General features: G+C 31.9%; 2 protein-coding genes across 6 annotated transcripts in view; both read right to left on the bottom strand.

Moving 5' to 3' along the window:
* Positions 1 to 3,481: 3,481 nt before the first annotated feature.
* Positions 3,482 to 14,203, bottom strand: LOC131940813 (E3 ubiquitin-protein ligase SH3RF3). Of its 4 annotated transcripts, none has more exons than XM_059299651.1 (14): positions 14,168 to 14,203; positions 12,682 to 13,184; positions 12,490 to 12,542; positions 12,116 to 12,233; positions 11,918 to 12,016; positions 11,161 to 11,256; positions 10,553 to 11,014; positions 10,208 to 10,287; positions 9,756 to 9,923; positions 9,437 to 9,630; positions 8,480 to 8,775; positions 8,159 to 8,298; positions 7,693 to 7,830; positions 3,482 to 7,366 (listed from the first exon to the last, which is right to left on the bottom strand). In XM_059299651.1, exons 2-14 carry the CDS (start codon positions 13,030 to 13,032, stop codon positions 7,195 to 7,197), a joined length of 2,367 nt encoding a protein of 788 aa, XP_059155634.1. In that variant the 5' UTR covers positions 13,033 to 13,184; positions 14,168 to 14,203; the 3' UTR covers positions 3,482 to 7,194. The 4 variants fall into 4 exon arrangements, with proteins under 4 accessions (XP_059155634.1, XP_059155636.1, XP_059155637.1 ...); XM_059299653.1 differs by having other exon boundaries at positions 8,480 to 8,661; XM_059299654.1 differs by having other exon boundaries at positions 8,480 to 8,658.
* A 6,399-nt stretch (positions 14,204 to 20,602) lies between these two features.
* Positions 20,603 to 22,591, bottom strand: part of LOC131940822 (putative protein phosphatase 2C T23F11.1) — a 32,054-nt gene continuing 30,065 nt past the window's right edge. For both annotated transcript variants that reach the window (XM_059299673.1, XM_059299674.1), the window contains exon 10: positions 20,603 to 22,249. In XM_059299673.1, coding sequence (XP_059155656.1) covers positions 22,049 to 22,249 — 201 coding nt within the window. In that variant the 3' untranslated portion in view covers positions 20,603 to 22,048. The remainder of the gene's footprint in view (positions 22,250 to 22,591) is intronic.

Below are 22,591 nucleotides of genomic sequence, written 5' to 3'. Positions count from 1 at the left end.
CCGTTGAATTTCTTTTCTGGATTTGCGTCCATAGCCTTTGTCCATCTAAGAACAACATGAAAGGCAGTAGTTGTTTGTTCGTGGAGTTGTCTCTCCTACATGGATTGCTCATCTGCCCGGGCTCCAAACAACTCGTGTACTTTAGCTAGCAATTACACACTCTCTCCCCCGGCCATGTTATTCCCCCAAAAATTTCTCGAAAGATGAGTCACTAACTTACCAATCAGTTCTAAAGCCCTATCCCACTAGAAATGCCATAAGAAACCTTTCTGTTAATAAAACATTACTATTGTATATGAATATACAAGAAAGTATCGCGGAACTCACTCCAGCTTTATTTCTTTAACTGGGCTAAACAACAGAATCATGGATGGTAAATGTCAAATTGAACCTTTTTGTCGGGAGCCATAATTTCACAGGTTCTTTAGCATAGTGAGTGACATTGTTATATTTTTAATTTAACTCAACGATATCACATTAGTCAATAACTTACGGATAACCCAGAGGTAAAGATATCGGTATAGGAAATCTACACATTCTCTTCTTCCCCCCCCCCCCTCCTCCCCTCTCTCAGTCTTCAAACAGCATGGAGGAAAGAGGTCATGCAAAATAGAAAGGTCACGCAGACCAAGGCGACCAAGATGTTGTCATACACGGCTTAGACAGAAAAATTTTACGGGACTAATTTTAATGAGCACCGTTTTTAAAACTCAGCATCGCCTTTCCTTCATTGCATTCGCAAACCTAAGACACCGGTGTCCAATTGGACGCGCCGGGGCGCAGACGGTGTTCCAATTTCAATCAAAAACCTGGTATGGATTTCGATTGCGCTTCTGTTATTAATTTTTTTTATAACACTGCGCGACCTATTATTTATCTGATAGCCTAAAGTGCGCCTTCTATAAATAGAAAACTAATTACAGAACCAAATCAGCTAATCTATTTAAGGATTGGACAATGTGGATTTAATCAATCAAGGGTACCTATACACTTCATTATTATATATCACTTCATATAAACCAATAGTAATGCTAGGAGTTCAAAAATTTCATAATTAGCCCAGTAAGCGAGACAGTATTTGTGTGTACGATAGGAACATTCCACTTCTAGTATAATGCTATACCCGCAAACAATATCTGCATGACGCTTAAGACCGACTCTGATCTAGTCCTAACTCCTGGCCGAAAAAGAAACCCTACACTCTACACCAATCTCAAATAGAAAAAATAACACAGATAATTAAAAAGGACAGTAGCAAGTTTGTTTACACGAGTAAGAAAAATATTGGACTTATGAAATATGAAGAGTAAAGATACCGCTAATTTAGCAGGACATGTCTGTTTGCTTTATTGAGTAAGAAAAGTGTCTGAATTATACATGTTAAAATTCTATTTCAAATAAATACCTCGTTTAAAAAAAGTTTAAAATTTGGAAAATATAGGCTGAAGCGTAAGTTACTTCTAGTAAATAAAAAAGTAAACCTTTCGAACCTGGGGAGGGGGGGGGGGGGAGAAAGAGTTCACCTGTTTCTGTGACTTCGGCACGTGAAGGGATAGTATGATCAGCATTCATTAAGCCCAGCCGTCTTTACTTTCCCCAACGTGAGTTAGTTGCCCATTAGAGCTGTGTCTGACTGACAGGGCTTAGGGACGTCCTACAGACTCGAACCCCGAGCTCGAGACTTACGGTTTGCAGTCGTACGCTCTACTACTCGACCAGACCATGCCGCCCCTAGTGAAGTAAACCCTTCAGTAAAAAAAATAATTACAATTGTATAACTATAGTCCGGAGCGCTGGTTACTACTAGCTCATTCTACATCGATAATCAGCTCAAGTTCTTAGTCTATGGAACAATTGTGAAGGCGCCGATCGCTAAAAATAGCACATTAGTAATCACGTGAACCATAAAATGGTTTACAAACCCTCACCTGTGTTCGATTAAGAGTTACAGTAACAGTTAACGATAACTTCAGAAACCATGTACGCTAACTGTAAACATCCCTAATAACCCTAAATATTAGAAAAAAATGGAACCCCTGATCACGGCTGACTAAACCCTAACATCTTAACCCTAACAATCCATAGGTACAGATAACCTAATAAACCAGAATTACGTACACCTAACTAAAAATCATTACCCTAACCCAATGCTCCATAACAAAAAAAAAACCTCACCCTAACCATATGTACATCTAACCAAACAGTCCCTCAACCTAACATTGGGTAACCAATAAAAAAAAACATCATCTTAACTATGTATTGCAACAAAGTAAACAAATCAACCTATGCTTTGAATAAAAGCGAGTTCGTAATAAGTTAATTGTATCAGCATCCACGCGCTTTTATATGCGTTTTATGTCCCCAGCTTGTCAATAAGTGGAAGGGGGCGTGTTTAACTCTTTGACGACGCCCACTATTGATTTTCTTTTTACCCAGCACACTTTGGTGTACAATTTAACATACTGATAGAGTCATCTCCCTTTAGCATCTTTCTGGCAGAAGTATGATGTTTCATTTTGCCATAGCGAAGAGTTTTTTTTACTCTATGACTAGCCATAAAGTCAAATGTGTTATATTATTCCAGTGAGCTCTGTATAATTTAATACGAGTCATTGCTGTGTACAAAAAATAGATATTTAGGGTGTATCAAACATAGAAAGAGTAAAAGTTCAGCAGCTCTCTTTAAATGTGTGGACAATATTTAAAATAATATTTTACTAGAAAATAAGAATACTCTCCCCTACCCCCAGTAGTGACTTCTTCAATCCTGAACTCTACCCAACTCCATGGGTGGTCACCTTAAAGGCAGCGGTGTGTGGGTTGTTGGTGGCATGTGTTGCGTTGTGTGGTGTGTTATTTCCCTTATTCTATTATTCTCTCCCTTTTTATTCGTAATTCTTTAATTTCATTAAACGAAATTGATTTATTTCTAAAGAATGTCAAAAGCGGTTTCGTTATGTTTTGAGCTGGGAATTTTATTTTTATCTGTCCCCCAAATAGTACTGTTTACACAGTAGTGAGGCACGGGTATGCAGCTCGCATGGAAACAAGTCTGACAACTCTGCCCTCATGCCTCACAGAAATGAGATGAAGGTGGACGAGAGATTGTCAAGACTGCCCATCGGAAGATAGCTTTAACCGGCAAGCCTTAAAGGATTTACGTTTGCAGCACATTATTGGAAGGGGGAGGGGGGGGGGGAGTTTGTCAGGCATCTCTTGAGGCGGGAAGAGGACGAAAAAATTAATAATTTATATAGAAAATATTTTTACTTTTACAAGTGTTATCTCCCCCAACCGCGAAAATGAAGTCAGCCCCCCCCCCCCCACCCCCCATAGAAAATTGTCTAAAAGTAACATTGGAGGAGGGATGAGGATTAGAGGAAAGGAAAAATATCAAAATCTAACATGAATAAAACAAAAAAAAAATTGAAATTTAAAGTAAATACTCAGAAAGAAAGAAAACTAACAATTTATAAAAATAGTTATATGTATAACTTTTAATCAACTTGGCCTTCAATGGGTAAACATTTCAAGCACTAATAAGAAAAAATATAACAAACATCACATGACCCTTGAGGCACAAAATGATTGGATAATGAACATGACTAACAAAATGGTGGTGGACTTCTATACCTCTAACACATGTTAAAAATGAACACTTGAACATGTGGGGGAAAAACACACAAAAATACAGTCTAGCTATTCATAATACACTAATACAACTCGGTCCTTAGCATGTAAACTTCCATTCTAACAATAACTAATTATTTTTATTTATATGAGACAAAAATGTTGAATAATAAAGATAATGGGTTTTTTTTTTTTAAATCCATGCAAACTTGTGAAAAGTGATGATTATAAATATAAACATGTTTTGATATAATGATACAGATTGATCAAGCAGATCTAACAGTAGCAGTGGTCGTCATTACCAAATGAGCAAAACAAAGTTCTTCCATAGAACCAACAGCTTACAGTAAACAGGTAGTTTAGGAATACACATAAACATGGCAATGTACATAATTCTGGGGATCTCGTACATGCATTATTTCTATACAGTACAGAAAAAGATCCTAAATTTTTTTATATAGATCTATACATATTTGTTGCGTACACTAAATACAGATTGTTTTAATTTTTAATATTTCTCTATTGTACATTGTTTTGTTTTTTTATTAAAACTAGAAAAAATTCAAACTTTTTTTAAGTACAAGATCCCCATAAGTAAAATATGTACACATATTTCATATTTAGTAGACATCCAAAGCTAAAAAAAAAAAATTTCAATAACAGGTACAAATAATATTTCAGAACAATTTTCTATACCAACACTATATCAACAAATATTAGTTATAAATAAACATAAAGATAATTTGTACAGGTGAGTGTGGAAAACATTGGGAGGTGCTGTGAGAAATAAATTAGACATGTCAATTTGTAGAAGCTATACACATGTAAAGTATGAACACTACAACCGGTACACATTTAACAAGACTATACAACCGCACACACTTTAGTTTTTCTGTTCACTATCCAGTCAACTGATCGAGATTTACAGTAAAAAATAAACCACTTAGAATATGCAATGTTTTTATTGCAATGTTTTGTGTAGATATTGTCTTCTTATAATTTTATAGTAATTCAACTTAACATATATCACATTATACCAGCAACTTTTTTTTTTACTTCATACTTTATAAAGAAAAAAATCATTATTTTTATACAATAGATATAGATGGTGCAACTCGATAAATAAATGGAAGAGATATTTTTTCTGTCAATACTGTTGTACATTTGTTATTAAAATATCCGCTGTTAAGGTTAAAATAGGGCTTAATGATGGAAGGGGGGAATACAATCACTGATTAAAGCTCAACCTAGACAAAAGAGTTGAACATTGAACTTATCCAGTTTGCCATGGTAAGGCAAGATTATCTCTCAAACAACAACAGTACAATAAAACAGCTGTGTTTACCCTGTTGGTTTTTACATTGGGTTGAATAAACTACAAGCAACTTGTCAAATTCACTGACATCAAAATACAGAAACAAAAACAAAAAAAAATCAGAATTTTTTTTTTCATTCTATAGGTAAGGGGGAGAACTCTAAACTACTAACATTAATTTACTTGACCGTGGAGAAATGATACTCTCTCAGAGAGCAATTGTTCATTTGCTAATTTATATACATTATGTACATCATTTAAAAATCTCCAGTCAGTTAATGCTAATGGAATACTAAACAATGCTAAGTGATAATATCATCCTGTTACACAAAAAAAAGTACATGGATAGCTTCCCTGCTAAATAGACCTTAGTTGTAAAATGCAACTTTTCATTAAATGCCAGATACACTGACTTAGAAATGCATTTAATGTAGGCTATAACTGTAACCATGAGAAGTAGAACACATTTTTTTTCAAATTAAAAAAAGTACTCCTTCTAAATTACTAAAATAGCTTTAAGCATATGTTTAAGACAATTTGACATATTACATGTAATTAAACCGTATGTGTTCAAATATCTAATCTAACAAGTTTAATCCTGAAATAATTCAAAATTTTAAAAGTTAGCTTCACCTAAAATTTGACAGTAAACTTAACTTGTACACATTTTTCAGAAAGTATTCAGTTTAACAGTAGTCCATCAACAATAATATAATTTTTGAAATCCTAACATTACTTTAACTGGAGAGCTATCTCCCATTATATGAGCAGGAACATAACCAAAAAAAAACAATGAAAGACTTAAATATAAATTATTGCCGAAAACTAAATGTAATACAAATATTAAAATTACCATTTCTTTCAATTATGAAACTAGATATTACACACTAGTCGTTAAAATAAAATCTAAATAGGTAGTTTTATGTTTGTTAGTTGAGGTGGTTTGTAGACAGACTAACATTTAAAAAAAATTTAAAACACTTTACATTCGTATAATCTATATTTTAAAATATTTTTTACCTTCAAATTTCTAACCAACTTACATATAAGTTTTACAAAACAAAAAACTTGTTAGATTGTAACCAAGTTACAATTTTTGTAACTAACAATAATAGAATTTCAGCATAGGTAATCAACAGTTTGAACAGAGTATGAAGTAAGTTTATTTATAAGAGGGTCATGAAGGAATTGATATATGTGGTAAATAAAGAATGAAGGAGTAAAAAAAAACTTTTTTTATTTACTCATCAACAGAAGGTATAGTATAGTACTTCTCTATAGAAATAAGTTTAAATAAAGTTGTTTGATTTTAACACTATAATAAAGTAAAAATAAAGTTACCCTAAATTTGACAAAGGTAGCTTTAAATAAACATTTCCACTTTTATTATTTACACCCAAAAAATATTAAGATCAATAGCATTGCAGTCAGCAGTTACAAGGGTTAATGAAAACTTTCATGTTACATCTCTTTCTTCTACTGATTTAAACAATGAATGTTAACATTTGTAGATTTGTCTGATAAGTAGTTTTGGTTAATCATTGGGAATAAAACTGGCCACTAAAAGGAAATAGTTAACAACATCCTTAATTTGGTTTACTGCATTGCTTTTTACTTACTAAATAGAATCTGAGCATACTTACAAATGAATGAAACTTTGTTACATAAAAGAGTAAATAAAACTATGTATGATTTGAAAATTTAGAGGAAAAAAAAAATATATTAGCTGTATTAGGAGTATTTTCATGTAACCAAAATCTCAACAACAAAAAATAAGCTGTTCCACAAAGTGAAAGCAATAAGCCATCTTGGAACAGTGACATGAGATAAATGGGGCTCTCCTACACAGAGATTATATGTGTATCATTAGCGTTAGTGTTCAGTGAGCGCTCCTAGCTCTTGTGCAATAATATTTTCAAGAAAAAAAAATAACTTTTTGACTAAATAGTACTTTGTTGAGTTTTGTTACATGTTTTCAACATATTTTTGAATCCAGAACTAAAAAAAAATTAGATTTTCCCATGAAAATGTTAATCATCTAAATAATATAACAATTTAACACTATATATATTCCGAACTAGTCTAGACAGGGAGCAGGGGAAGGAACCTATGCCAATGTTTTAAATGACATAAAACAATATTCTTTTAAGCAGGTTAAACTCAATTTGTTCAGGGTATATCAATAAAATCTGGAAAACAGTTTTTTTTAACACAACTGACATGCAATATTCCTCTTAACACGGGATCTGTCAATCACATTTCTCTACAAAACTTGCTGGAAACATTCCTGTCTTGCCTGTCCTCTCCTGGGTACCTTTGTACCAACCATCATCACGCTTGCGGTGAACGTGGATAATGTCTCCCACCTCTAAAGCTAACTCGTGATCTGTCTGCGGGGGGTACTGGTGCTTACAATAATACCTAAAAAATGTTTTTTAAATCTTTTAATCTGCAATCTTTATTAAGATTTGGCTAATGCAGAAATTGTTTAACTAGTGTTACTTACAGCTCTTAAACCCCTCATTCTCACTAGGTTTAGTAGAATTTAGTTTTTAACTGAAACTTTTAGTTTATGTAACTATATAAAAGTTTGTGCTGTTATTAAACAGTAGGAAATCAGCGCAAAATTAAAACTGAGTGCTTGATTTCTTAAAGAGTTATTTACAAAATGATTCAACAGACTTCTGGACCCACATTACACTAGAACAGTTTGTCTTAGCCTAGCCTAGTTTACTAAAGTCTCTGACCTTTCTCTTGTAACAATTTTGGGTCTTGGCTTAGCAGGTACTGGAGGTATAGTAGTGGCATCAAAGGAGGCTGCCTTCCTGTGAGTTATTGACCCTATTGGAAAATCTATTGAGCTGTCAACAGGAAAGGAACCAGAACTGAAAATAGATTACGACGTGAAGTTAATAAAAATATCTTCTAGTTTGATTAGGAGGCAAAAAATCAGCTTCAGTTATTTTTAATCACTACCTTTGTGAATCTACCCCTCAGTGCATTCTATTTACCTAAAATATTCAGTTGATTAGTTCAAATATTTTTTTCCAAAATTTTAAATATTTTTTCTCCTGGATTTTAATTTGGAATTCATGAAATCATCAGTTAACTTTTAAATTATGATTTATGTGTAGGTTTAGGTTAAAATTTTACAGCACTGAAATCTCAGGTTTTTTTTATAAAACTTTTTCTGAGGATATGAGTGTGACATACCGTACGTGAGTAATACTGTCTGAACATGGAACACCAGGCGATGGCACTGGATCATTGATGGACACTGAAAGCTTTGACTTTTTACCCTTGCCAGATAATAATTTAGATAGGCCCTTCTTTTCTTTTTCTTTCTTTTCTTTCTATGAGGCATGGATAATAAATAAAAAGATTCATCCTTCTGTTAGGCATTGGATATTAAAGAAAATGAAACATACAACACTATGAAAAACTATCGTTAATTAGAAGGCCTACTAAATTATCAAATGTGTAAGAAAAATACACCCTGATAAGGTTTAAAATGCCAAATAAAGAAAATCAAACCTTTTCCTTGGCTGGAGTCGTACTACTAGCAGCACCAGAGTCTAAGCTGTGTGCCGTAACACTGGTGCCTTGAGGTGTTGTCAAGCCAGGGGGTGCCCACATTGAGTGATGTGGAGAGGAGATCATGGAAGGTGGAGGGGCTGGAATTAATGGCCTAGACAATCCAAAATGGGAGGAAGCTGCTGATGGTGAAAATACATGTTTTGGAGAGGTTGATATGGAGTTGGTGGCAGGGCTGGACAGAGATCTTGTTGGTGGACTCGAAAGTGGAGGAGTTTGTGATTTTGTTTTTTGTCCTATAAAATATGCAAAAATATACAACACAACTATAGTCAGTGTACATATACATAATGTGTAAGTGTTTTTCATAGCAAAACATGTCTTAACGCATTAAGTTTATCCAAACTTAAAGATTATTTGAAATACATATAAAAAGTTTTTATAAATGGATTAGATAACCCTCATGAAAAGGCAAAAAAAAAAAAGTCACCAATAGCATGTTGAATCCACCAAAAACAAAAAATGCCCATATTAAAAAAACATTTTATTATATGTCCACATAGGTAAATTAAGAAATAGTTCATGGAAATCTAAGAGACCCGAAACCATACTTGCTTCTTTAAAATATGGCAGTCTAGAATAATAAAGTATAGGAAATAAATTTTTTATTTTATCTGGAACAAAGAAAGACAACCAAGAAAATATCACCAATTGTCAGTCAATGGCATGAAGGTTTAAATTAATAATATCAGATGAGGCTAGGTTATTAAAAATATTATGCACTTATTAGCATATATTTTTGAAGAAATGAAAGGAGCTTTGACTAACTTTCAGATAAGCTAATTAGATTTATAATTTTATTTTAAAAGATGAGTTATGTGGATGATTAGAACACTTGCAGTTTATGTTTTTTATATCTCATTTAATAAAATTCACAGAGCTATGAACCCAGTATACCTGAAGTATTTAGCCTAGCTAGCCTAGGCATTAGAGGAGGGGCTTGAACTTGACTAGAGGTCTGATCACAGGCGGTAGGTTTTGTTTCAACTGTTCCAGAGGATGGGTGTATTGCATTGCTTGAGGTTGATACAGGGCCTTTAGCTCGAATGTTTAATATATTTGGGCTGACGGGCTTGAAAGCACTTGTGTGTCTAGAAATCAAATTAAAACCACTTTTTTTTTTTAAATCAACATAAAATAATAAAAATATGTATTTTAAAAAGTGCTACCAATTTTAAACTTATTTTACAGTAATTGTGCGTATGGTTGGCCATACCTGACCATAGAGACATAGTTTCCAGGGAACACACCACACTGACCAGTCCTAACACAGGCCCCTTTGAACCAACCATCTTGGCACTTCTCTGCCACAGTGTAGTGGTCACCTTTCTGCAGCTCCAGCTCATCATCTTTCTGAGGTCTATAGTTGTACAAAGCTATATACCTGCAAACAGAACAAGCAAGTGGTTTTCACAACATACATTCATTTATTACACATACAAAAATGCTATATCAAATTTTCAAAGTGTATGCAAATGCTGAGTAATCTACACTATTTTCAAAGAGAGGTGAACTGATTCTTTTAAACTGTTACTATTTCAATGTTTTAGTAAAAAGTTGTTCAAAATCAAATGATTATAAAAGAAAAAAAAATATGTACCTTTGTTAGTAATATCAGACAAAAATCTAAAAACTAAAGCTAATAATATATTAAAAGTAATTACTCACAATGGAATAGTAAGAGATCCAGATTGTAAATTACCAGTAGAATCTACAGTGGGGTCTGATACATTGGATGGGGATGATGTCTATAAAACATTCCAAATAAATCAAACCCATTACAAAAACCATTCCAGGTTTTACATGATTTATTGAGCTAATGAATATTTTTCCGATAATGTTACTTTATAATGTTTGCTTTATAAACTAGAACAAAAAATATTTGATAATACTCTGAACCTATTCAAATTTTAAAAACCAAGAATTGCATATGTATTGCATAACCTTTTCAAAAAATTTCATACAAAAAAAACAGAATTTAATTTTCTGTAAAATAACATCAATTTAGCTTACATTTCTCGAGGTAACTGACTGGTGATCTATTGTTGATGACACTGTTGTGGATGGCTGGATGTCAAGGTTGACTAGAGCATGACTCACTGACGCAGACAAACTTACTTCAGCTGAATGCCGCTGCTGGGGGTTGCTAGCAGAGGCTGATGTGGTGACAGGGGATGAAGAGTGTGAAACAGAGGTGAATGAGTGGCGCTTGTTCTGTGCTGGGACTTCATGTGTCGGAGATGACCCTAGTGGTACAGATGTTGGTGAGGAAGTGGGCTGGGTCTCTGGGCTACTGCTGGATACCACTGGAGCATCAGATGAAACTGGCAGTGAGTTTTCATCAGGAGCCGGGGTTGACGTACTAGATACAGCACTTGAGTGTGGTGTCTTCGTGACACTTCTACTGGACACTGGCAATGATGGCTGGGCAGCATTAGACTTAGACAGAATAAGGGTCCGAGCTGCATCATTTAACTGTTGAAGCAGATTTAAAAAATTATTTATAAAAAATTTAATTTTTATGGCATTTAATTGAATAAATTAACTTATAAAGAACACTGAACATATAATCATTTGGAAAATTACAACAAAAATAATGAATAAAATTTAAAAAGTCTTACCTCAACAAAAGATATTGGAAAAATGCCAATTTTGTCCCCTTTACGCCCTTCAAGCCAATTTTCATCCACTCTTCTAATCACTGTCAACATTTCGTCCTACAAAAAACAATCAGCAACTAAATGCAGGTTAACAGTTCCTATATTTTTTAGGTGCCAACTGCACATAGTAGTTAAACGTAGTACATATAGGCAATAGTGCTCCCTCTTTCAGGGATGTGACCAGAATATGAAAAAAGTTAGGTATTTCAGACCAGAACAACAACCCTTTTTAGCTATATGCTAATGTACCTAATAAAGCACTGTTCTACCATTATTTTCTAAATAATAGCCAACTATAGACTTTAACTTTTTTTTTTTAAATAGAACTACAAATTACAAACTACCTTTTTAATTGTAACTTCCCTTCTAAAATCTTTAATTTTTAACAAATTGTTATTAATGAAAACATTTGATTCCTTCAGCATTAAAATGAGCTATTCGTTTGTATTCATTATCTTTCAATTTGATCGCTACTGAAGTAATGTAGTAATTTTTTATTTTTTTATCATAAAAACGCAATAGAGCAAATCATAAAGGTCATGGAAAGTTCACATTTGCTAGTAATCAATCTAGTTTCCCAAGCCTATGTTATTTTAAAGTTAGCATGAACAATTGCTATTTAAGGTTGCCTAATGTTTTAAAAATTTGCTAAAATTCAGAAGTCACATCTCTGCTCTTCACAGAGCTGCACTTCAATGCAAAGTAAAATTTTCCTCACCTTTTTAAACGATAAACAATCTTTTTCAGCTTCATCTTTTAATTCAAAGTCATACAGCGCACGGCATTGTGGTATTTGATGAGGTAGTGGAACTAAAATCTATGGTTGAGAGACAGAAATTATAGTTAATCAATTAAAAAAAAATGTTCTTATTCATTGATATTACTAGCACTAACAGTAAGTTCATACAAATGTTACCTGAACAAAGTTAGCAGGGAAAAAACCAATGCGACCAGACAGAAGCTCTCCTTGATACCAATTTTCATCTATTTGGCGCCGAAGAATAACTATGTCTCCTTTTTCTAAAGGAAGATCACTGTGGTAATAAAAAAAACAGAAATTCAGATTTTTGATGTTGGTAAGGCTGGTAACTCAGATTTCTCTTTTTTCAGTTGAACATAATGATTTTGAAAACTAGACAAGCAAATGTTCTGTTTCTTACAACAATAAAAAAATACAATGCAAAAGTAATTGTCTTCTGTTAGCTGGAAGTAATTGGTTCTAGAGGAACTAAATCATAGTAAAGATATCAAACAGTAATTAAATTAGTATTTAATAAGGGTGAGACTTACTCTTTTTCAGTTGGCTCGTATTTGTAGAGAGCTTCAGCACATGGTTGTGAACCCTTAAAAAAGAACAATTTTGGTAATGTTACTAAAAAAAAAATGTATTGCATATTTAGTAAGTATAAAATCAATTTTTTTTTATTATTTTTTTTTTAATTATTTCAGTATTTTTTTATTGCTAACAAAATAAATCTACACCTGTCTTAAAAGCTGTGCAGCAACATCATGTCTATGTAGAGGACTGGATACTTTAGCAGGACTAGAACCAAGAGTACTTAATAGTTGCCTATTGCTTGCTGGTGGTCTCTGGCCTTTTGACTTCAGACCTTCTAATATTCTCACGACAAGAATATTTGTTGGCAAATCAGACACACGAACAGTAACCAAAGCCCTGCACTCCGGGCATCTTAGCTCCTTCTGTGTGAGCACTATCTCATCCAAGCACTGCCTGCAGAATGTGTGTTGACATGGTAACACTTTACAGCCTTGATCAAGGCGCTCAAGACATACTGAACACTCCAGAAGCTCACTGATTTGTTTTTCATCCATTTATACCACAGCAGCAGAAAAGTCTGTTTTCAAGAAACCATGTTAGAGACATCACTTTGGAAATTTCTTGCTAAGCCATATTAATTTTCAAATATGAACTTTTACAATGATGTTGAAAAACTGCCTGCTTAAAACATTCTTTCAAGAAACATCTGGAGGTGGAAAAAAGTATAATTATTAACAGCAATTAATGTAAATAAATATTATAAACGTATTGATGGAAAACATTTCAGGTGCCAAAAACAACGCATAAATACTTAAGAATTGAAATTTTTTGCAGCTTTGGCTACTGCTACCAACAATATTAAATTTAAAAGCTACATAGTGGTGTTCAAAGTCTGCAGCAAGTAAACAATAGAAAGAGAAGTAGATCAATCATCTACTCATTGAACTCCAGGTACAGTAAAATGATCACAGACATCTTTACATTTTACCAGATAGATCTAGTAGCCTACCAGGTGGTATCCAGTTAACTTCAAGATAAAAAATGATACATGACTGTCAGTTTTTGCATCCTTCTTGTATTTTACCTCTTTATCATTTGTGTTGCATGCCTGGCATCTTACATTTTACCAACACTAACACCCTAGCAATTAATCAAATAATGGGTCAAGTGGTAAGTAGGGCCTGCTAAGTAAAACTCCATTTTAGCGTATTTTATTCAATACTTTATGTTCATATTCATTTAACATTTATTGTGAGTTTTACGCAAACTAAGGTAAATGTATTTAATGTAAAGCTGCGACTAAAATACGCTAAAATTGAGTTTTACCTCTATTTCTGACTGCTACTAGAATAACTAGGGGACCTAGATATAGAGATCTAAAATTTAAATCTAGCAACTACAAGATTCTGGAATGAGATCTAGATTTCTAGATCTAGAATTATAGAATAACAGAGAACTGCAGTGCTGAGTGACTGTCAGTTCAGTGTTTTGAGAAGAGAGAGACAGAACTGAAGTTAACTAAACTGTAAAAGGCTTTTTAAAATTAGGGTAAGTATAGAGCATATAGAAATTGTTGTCATTTTTACGTTTATTGTACAAAATATATTATTTGTATTGTTGAAAAATATAATATAAGCGAGTAGCTTTCATTGGAGTGTAACAGATGAATCTATTGTACCAAATACGTACAAAAACCCTCCATCTTGGACAGGAAATGCGCCCTCTAAATATCGATACTCACCAATCATCACCAAGCTTCTAAAATATTAATAAAAACGCAAATGCTTTTTTTTTTTCACATAATTCTAGGACCGTTTAGTCTTAGTGATTGCAGCTTGATCCCTGTTTCAATACAGATCTAGGTCTATCTAAGTTTCTTTTATTTTCATAAAGACTGGAAACAAGAGATGATTAAATATCATCATATAAAATACGATACTAGTCTACAAACAGAGATCTAACTATAGACAAAACACAACTTTACATTTTAAAAGAACAGACTATTTACAAAAAAATAACAATTCCAAACGTCAATTCTTGTTAGTAATTTTAATAATTTTCTAACAGATTCAAAATTATTTTTGAAATGCTACATCGTTGAAATTAAGTCATAAGTACTTCTATGGGTAATCGACCTTGATCTAACGTACAGGCATACTATATTGCATATATATGGTCAGCATGGCACCCAGTGTGAGTCAAAATATCGCTCATATTGGGTGTGGTTGCGGCCAGGTAAGGGGCCTGTGATTTTTTCACTAGGCTATTCTCAGTATGAAAGTTGTTTTTTTTTTTTTTTAGCGGTAGAGAGCTGGACTACTAACTCGTAAGTCTCGAGTTCGAATCCGGGTTCAAGTAAGTAGACCGACCCTGAGTCCACCCAACTCTGATGAGTACCTAACTCGCGTTAAGGGAAAGTAAAGGCGGCTGGGCATAGTACTGACCACACTATCTCTTCGTATGCCGAGGTCACAGAAACAAGTGAACTCTACTTCACTTGCCCCATAGACCGTCAGGTTTGATAGGGAAACTTTAGATTCGCCGGAGGCGCTGAGTAACGGTTAATTTTGACTAAAGCCATTTTCTCGGGACCGTTTTGAAAAAAGATCCATTTTGTTGGGAGTTTAGGCCGTTTTGGACATGTCCGGGAGTTGTATTAAAAATAGCATTTTTTTCTACTGTTGTGGTTAGTAAAAAAAAAATACTTCACATGCAAATAGAGGTCATCCATAAAAAACGTCACGCTTTTTTTGAAGATTTTTACCTCCCCCCTCCCCTCCGTCACACGTAGTCACAAAAAGCCAGATTCCCCCCACCCCCCTAAAATGACTTCACACCTACAACCCCCTCAAAATTGCAGTTGAATTTTTTTTTAAACATCGATATTTTTCCAAAATCTTGTCTGATCTCTGTGAACATAGAGTATTTTAATCTATTCATATTACAATTTATCAAAACAGTTTTCTAAAACGCGAAATAACGTCTAAAAATCGTTTTCTAATATTGCTTTTTTATAATGCAAAAGTGTGACGTCACACAATCTGACCCCCCCCCCCTCCCCCTCATCACACACAGTCTCAAAATTACGGACCCCCTCCCCCCTACGAGTGTGACGTCATTTATGGAAGACCCCATAGGCCAAACGCTGGTATTTGCAAAATAAACCAAACCAAGGTCGTGTCTACACATTTCGACTAGCCCACAAATAGCAAAGCTATCAACTGAATTGATATTAAAATTAGTAGAACGCCCAGTGACTTAGCCTCCGATTAAATAACTCAAGAAAAAATTATGAACAATAAAAAATGTAGCCTAATTATCATCTCCTATCTCTTAATCAGACTATGTGGAGGGGAAGTAGAGCGCTCGACTTCTAGCCCGACAATTTTTCAGTTCGGATTCTGAGCTCAAGTGAGTGGAACATCACTGAGTTCACTCAGCTGTAATGGGTACCTGACTTATATTAGGAAAAGTAAAGGTAGTTGGGTACATAATTGACCACGCTATACTATACTATGCCAAGGACTTTGGACTTCCAGGTCTGAATAATTATAATCACCAGTGTTTTTTAATTACGTTTTCAAAACTGTATTGAACTTGATCAACCTTAAATTGTACCTAGTTTTTAATTGAGATTGCTGGAAATCATTACCAGTATAGTAAACTCTTATGTCTAAGCTGTTAGTTTTTTCATCAAAGACCCATAATTTATAAGAGTATAGGAGTGTGCTAATTATTTTTTAATAACAGACTTGTAAATAAATAAGGAGACAATCCATATGTAAATAAGCTGAATCTTATTCATGCTCAACCATTATCTGGCTCAAAATTGAGACTTTATTTAACACAAATATATAATGAAAATGACGTGAATAAACAATAACGTAAACAAATTTGAAATAGCAATTTGAGTCAAAAAAAATTTATTTTCAGTATTGAAAGCATGAACTCTCCCATATACACTATAACAACAATTAACTTTTTAAAAATATTGACATAATTATTGTTAACTTAATGACAATAAGGATAATTTATCAAAATAGTTTACAAAAACCATAGCAGAGCATTTTTAGATGAACTATTATTTTTAGAACATGACATTTTGTTTACCGTTAAATTGTATGTACAAAATGTAATTGAATTTAACCAGTAGCATGGAGAATATCACAAACTTCAATTACTGAATAATTATATATATATATATATGTATTTACACAGTGCATAACAATTGCTTTGTTGCAGAAAACAGGGCCCCATACTTTTAACGCTGGACATGATGGTAAATTGATAGTTATATTTTTTTTCAATTTACCATTACATCATCTTTCATTAGCAATGCAACTTATGAAATGCTTGCAGTTTAAATAAAGTGTTTTTGTAGCTAGTATTGTTTGTTTTTTTAATTTCATTTTAACCCTAGTGAGCTCGTAATTAAAAAAAGAATATTGTTAATATTTCTTATTGATCAGATGTTCACTCTAATTTGTAGTGATGGTAGTACAGATAATAATTAACCCTTTAATAACAGTCTGAAGTATCAGTGATAAGAGCTATACAAACTAATCTGAAGAATTCTTATAGGGCACTTAAGTCCTAGAACAACTAAACTGTCTTAATGAAGTGTAGATGAGCATTTGTTCTACCATTTACCAGTCTATTCACTCTACATTTGTAGTCAATACTGTAATCACACAATTCAATGCCTCATTAACCCTAACAAAATGGTGAAGAGTTTGAAAAAATAAATTTTAGCACAGTGTACTCATACATACTTATAAAGATTTTGCTAGCTTTTGAATTAAAGCAGCAATAAAACATGTTTTAAATATTATATTTGTTGTCATAGAAAATAAATAATTTAACAATGGAAATTTATTTGCTTTGAATTTTTTTTTAAATCTAGTATTAAGGGGTTAAAACCACACTTAAATCTATTTAGGAAAACTAATATTCAAACAAAACAATGTTATTATAAGGTTGCCACAACTAGTAATGGTGAAATAACATTTTAAGACCAATGTACATTTCAATATGGGGTACATAAGGGAAATACTTAATACAAATGCCAGTCTTCCATCAGTAGTTATTGCTTTGGTGTAAAAAATGAGCAATGTTTTATATATAAATAATTAAAAAAACACTTTAAAGAAGAAACAAATTAACACATCAATATAGAGCACTGACATTAATACTTTTCTCTAAAGAAATGCCAATATTATTTTTCAAATAATTCTTGCTAAGAAAAAATAATTTGAGCTCAAATTAGGAGCATAATGTCAGAATGTTATGTATGAACACAACAATTATGATTTTATTACAGCATAAGAAATTTCACATTTACAAATTTGATAAAATATTTAAAAATCTTTTGGCTTTTTCAAGGGAGAAAAACAGACAAGATTTAAATGACAGAGACAGCACATGTTATAGAAACATGATAATAGAGTTGAAATGTATTTATTAAAGGTCATTTTCTATATAAATGTTAAAATATATGTTGTTTAAAAACCTAAAAATCTGGTTTTAAAAAATTCATAAATTGTATAGAGTTGGCTGAATAAATAAAGAGTAGGGATTTTTAAAGACCTTTTCATCAATAAAACTGGTACTAAAATTTTGTCATTTGCTAATGAACAGTTCAAAATGTTTCAAGGCACATCAGTAGCAGATATGTATAGTAAATTGATAAAATGTGGATTAACTTTGAACTGTTACACAAAGAGATTTTAAAATTTCGACATTACTCTAATTAATGTTATAAAGTATCATTTCCATACACCATTAAGCAACTGAACGGTGAAATTAAGTAGCAGCAAATAAAAAAAACTAATGTCTGTTAGTAAAAAGCAACAGAAATTATCTTTTTGTCTTAGAAATGTAATTAAAGCTGCACCTACTCAAAAATAAAAAAAAACTATAACATGCATAGACAACACTTTCTGTCACATAGATATGTTTTTTTTTGTAATGTATTGCTGTGGTAAAGTTTATATGATGTATAAACCATACAACAATTATCAATTGTTTGTTTTAAACCAGGAAATAACACAAAAAATTGAAATTTTGTATACCGTTAAAGCAGTTTTAAGCAACTTGCAGATATGGATCAGTATGCTGTTTTTTTTTTCCAATAATGCTGCTGTGTTAAATAGGTATTTAACTATTACTAGGAGAACAGTGGGGGGAAATTAACTGATGAAAAATGTTAAAGTAAAAAAAAGAATTTAAATGTAACTCAGGGGTCATCCATTCAGAACATCCACACGAACATTGGAAATTTAGATATCCCCATTTGTGTATTTTGTAGATATTTATCTGCTCTTAAATAATACAGCCAGAACCTAGAATATGCTATGAAAATTGTTTTAAAAGAAAATAGATCTATCATGAATGCTTAATTTTTTTTATTTTTTTTATTTATAATTTCCAAATTAACTAAAAACTGCAGGAGATAACTTAACTTTAGATAGAAATATTTTTAAAATAATAGATTCTACAGTCACACACAGCATAATTTAATTTGTAGTACATCAGGTTCATCCCACATGTAAATGAACTCAACATTTGTGTTTGTTTTAATAAATCAATATATCATGTGGATATCCACATAACACTGACCAGAAACACCTCCCTACAAGTCCATAATGCAACATTTTTAGATCTCCCCCTAGTTTGAGCACATAAATGGATGGGCCCCTAATTAATTCTGTAGTTAATAATATTTTAGTAATTAAATAATTATTTTAATATAATATTTTATAAAATACTCAAAAATGTTACCCACACCTACTGTAAACACAAAGAAAATATATTAAAATATATTAACATCTCACCTGAATAAGTTGCACTCACTACTTTCAATTGGTATACAAAAAAAAAACATAATATAAATATGATAGAAGAAAAAGAAGGGAGCTAGTCTTTTGTTTACACTATCCAACAAGTGTTTCTAGTTGTCTTATGAAAAAGCATTAGTATTTAAATACAAATAGCTTTTGTTATTGAAAGAAATGGAACAAATCAAGTGTTAGCTGTCACAATGAAAATACCAGGTAAAGATTTTAAAATGAGAAAAAAATTATGGAAGACAGCTCTCAATTAAGACAAAAATAGCAAGAAATGAAACAAAAAAATTTAAAGCAATAAAACAACAGTATTTATATGTGTAATGGAAGAGCAGTTCAACCTGATCAGAACAATCACCTGAATGGCTTGAATGCATTTGTTTTCACACAATTTTTAATAAAATATCTGAGATGTTTTAACTGAATAAAAATAAACAAAACACTACAAATATTTCTATTTGCCTGACTAAAATTATAAAAGAGTTGTGTTCTTGTTATTCTTTATTGATTGATTTAAATAAATCAATAACTTTGGGGGGGGGGGGGGGGGGGGAAATAAGATTAGACAACATGGCGAATTTAACCTAAATCAAGAGTCCAAAAAATGGTAATTTGGTTTTTAAGTGATGTTCTAGGTTAAACATTTATCAAACCTGTTTTTAACTCAGAAAATGAGAAGAGGCCTTAACAGTTGGTTCTATTCCAAGACTATAATTTCTTATAAGAGTTGTCTTTCCTCATTTAAACTAATAGGTCATTTATGTTCCATCTTCTAGTTGAATTCTGGTTGTCTAATCTAAAAATGTCTTGTATTTGTGTTTCAAAAAAAAAGATAAAATAAGATTCCATTTGCTGCGTAACAAGTGTCTCAGTACTTTAAGAAGTTGTAGTTTGGGTAGAGTACTTCACTATTTTATAGAGTTTAGGTATTCACAACACCGTAATGTGAATGTGTTGAAATGTAAAACTGTTTAATTAAACAAACAATTAGTATGTATTAAACTGAAGGAAAAAAAACTGTGTTAATGTGAACATTTTTAAGTACACTATTGAAAAGAAAATTAGATGTATTATTTAACTACTTTGACAACATTGCTCGCAAATGGCACAAATAATGCTCAGATCAAAACAAAAATATTGGATTTTTCAAAAAAAATTAAATTAAACAAAACTTTTTAACTAGGCATAATAATGAAACAGGTGAATACATTTTTTTTTAAAATTATTAAAAAAAAATAAGAACTACAACAATAATTAGAATAATTAGTACCAATCACAGAATAGTCTCAGTATAATGTATTTCCTTTTAAACATGAAAATATAGCCAAAAAAAACCTTACTGGCAAGATTTATACATACATAATGGAAGAGGCATATGTTGTCTTGTGACTGAATGTATCAAAAGTTTAATTTTTTTTAATATGTATAACTTTTTAAATTTTAAATGCAATTATTAAAAAAACATAAATGATATCACTTCCTTCTTGGTTGTGCACAATACTTAGAGTAAATTTAATACTGTAAATTTATCAAGTAATTATTCCTATAAGAAATGCTTCCATTAAAATAATTTACAGTGCTTTACCATGTGCTTTTGACAAAAAATAAGTGGCTTTTACTTAAAAAACAATTCCTTTAATTCAAATGTGATATAACCATACTTTAGATGCAAACCCAATAAATAATTCCTATTTACACATTTATATATTTTTAAGATGGATCAAAAGTAGAAAATCATTACAATCCATTTTCTAGTTCTAGAACAAAGGTCTATTTACTGATATGTAAAGCACTTAGTAATAAAAATGGATAAAATGGTAAGTTATGTAGTTTGTATTTTATTACCAAAAATATTTAATATTTTAAAAAATCAGAGCTGTGTGTCACATTACTAGAGAACAAAACTGAAATAATTTTATATCAAAATGTTTCATTTCACTCAACACACAAAGGAATCTTTTATTTAGGTCAGGAAAATGTACATGACTTTTTTTTTACAATGGTCAAAGTAATTTTTTTTTCTTTTACACACCTTTCTAAGTGGGAACACTGCATTCTAATTCTACATAATAAATGTTTAACTTTCAAAAATTATTTTACTTTACCGTAATGTAAATTTAAGACAATACATGTGAAGTGGATTAACTACGCCTAACTCAACAAATTATATTGTAGATACCTTAACAGCAAAATCAATCATATAGAGATAGACCAGGACCTTTGATAGCACTGAACATATGCATTCATAGTCATAAATCTTTAAATATGTAAAGCTGCTTTTTTAATCTGTTATTTTAGCAGAAAAAAAGAATTGAAGCATTAATTAACATATAACTTATGATTATTTAAAAGTAAATCTGTGTTCAAATAAGAAATACTAGAAACAAGCAATGTCAGAATGATATTCAGGGATAAAAGTTGTGTGATTGAAAGGGCAGTAGCTTTGTTAAAATGAACTTGCTTGTTAAACTATTCAGCATGCACACAACTGATCACTAAATCCCACTGTCTTGGAATATCAACAACAAGAAAATAATACTGACAACCATAATTAATTTCTATAAAAATGGTATAGATTCACTTCCGGATAACACACTTTAGAACACTATTTTAAAAAATGGCTTCAGAGGAAACCAAATATTACCCACTTTGTGCAAAACTCTTACTCACACAATCTTTAGTCAAACTAAATGAATAATTAACAACCTTGCCAGATTAAAAACAACTATTTGAATTCAAAGCCAGCGTTGTATTCTCTGAGATGAGGGGCCTGCCCTCCATGACACGGCCGCTGACATTTCCTGACTAGGTCATCATAAGTACCACCATGAAGAAAGCACACAAGCACCACTGTCATATTATCACAGCCTAAACCACCAGCCTGGCAGTCTGGTGCCAGGCAACGAGTCATTAATTCTTCACAAATCTGAGGAGGGAAAATGGTTTCATAAAGTATCATTTTATTACAATCAGAAAAAATATATTTTTGGTACATTGAAAATTTTGAAGAAACCAGACTTAACAATAGCATCAATTTAATATTTTAAAGATATATTGCTTGAAAAATAAGAAAAAACACTGATATCTCTTACTGGAATAAAAAAGTAAACCCAAACTAGTTTTGTTATTAAAATAAAACGCTTTCTACAAATATTGTGAAAATGTTAGGAATTTAAAAAAGGAAATGTATAGGCAGAAATGAGTTAAAAATGGATAGCAGAATACCTCCAAGACAGAAAAGAGAAAGCATGTAATAAGGAAATAAGAA

The sequence above is a fragment of the Physella acuta genome, unplaced genomic scaffold (assembly GCF_028476545.2).
Source record: "Physella acuta isolate Inbredline_101_S28 unplaced genomic scaffold, ASM2847654v3 ptg000332l, whole genome shotgun sequence".
In the NCBI taxonomy this organism is placed as follows: domain Eukaryota; kingdom Metazoa; phylum Mollusca; class Gastropoda; family Physidae; genus Physella; species Physella acuta.
This window is presented reverse-complemented; position numbering and strand designations above follow the sequence as displayed.

Bases quoted from the DNA above. Each gene is read 5' to 3' on its own strand.
- LOC131940813 (XM_059299651.1), bottom strand. From the start codon at position 13,032: ATGGATGAAAAACAAATCAGTGAGCTTCTGGAGTGTTCAGTATGTCTT. The intron at 12,543-12,681 runs GTGTAGATTTAT...TTCTTTTTTAAG, and splicing joins CTGCACAGCTTTTAAGACAG to GGTTCACAACCATGTGCTGA. The intron at 9,631-9,755 runs GTATGGCCAACC...TTTGATTTCTAG, and splicing joins AACTATGTCTCTATGGTCAG to ACACACAAGTGCTTTCAAGC.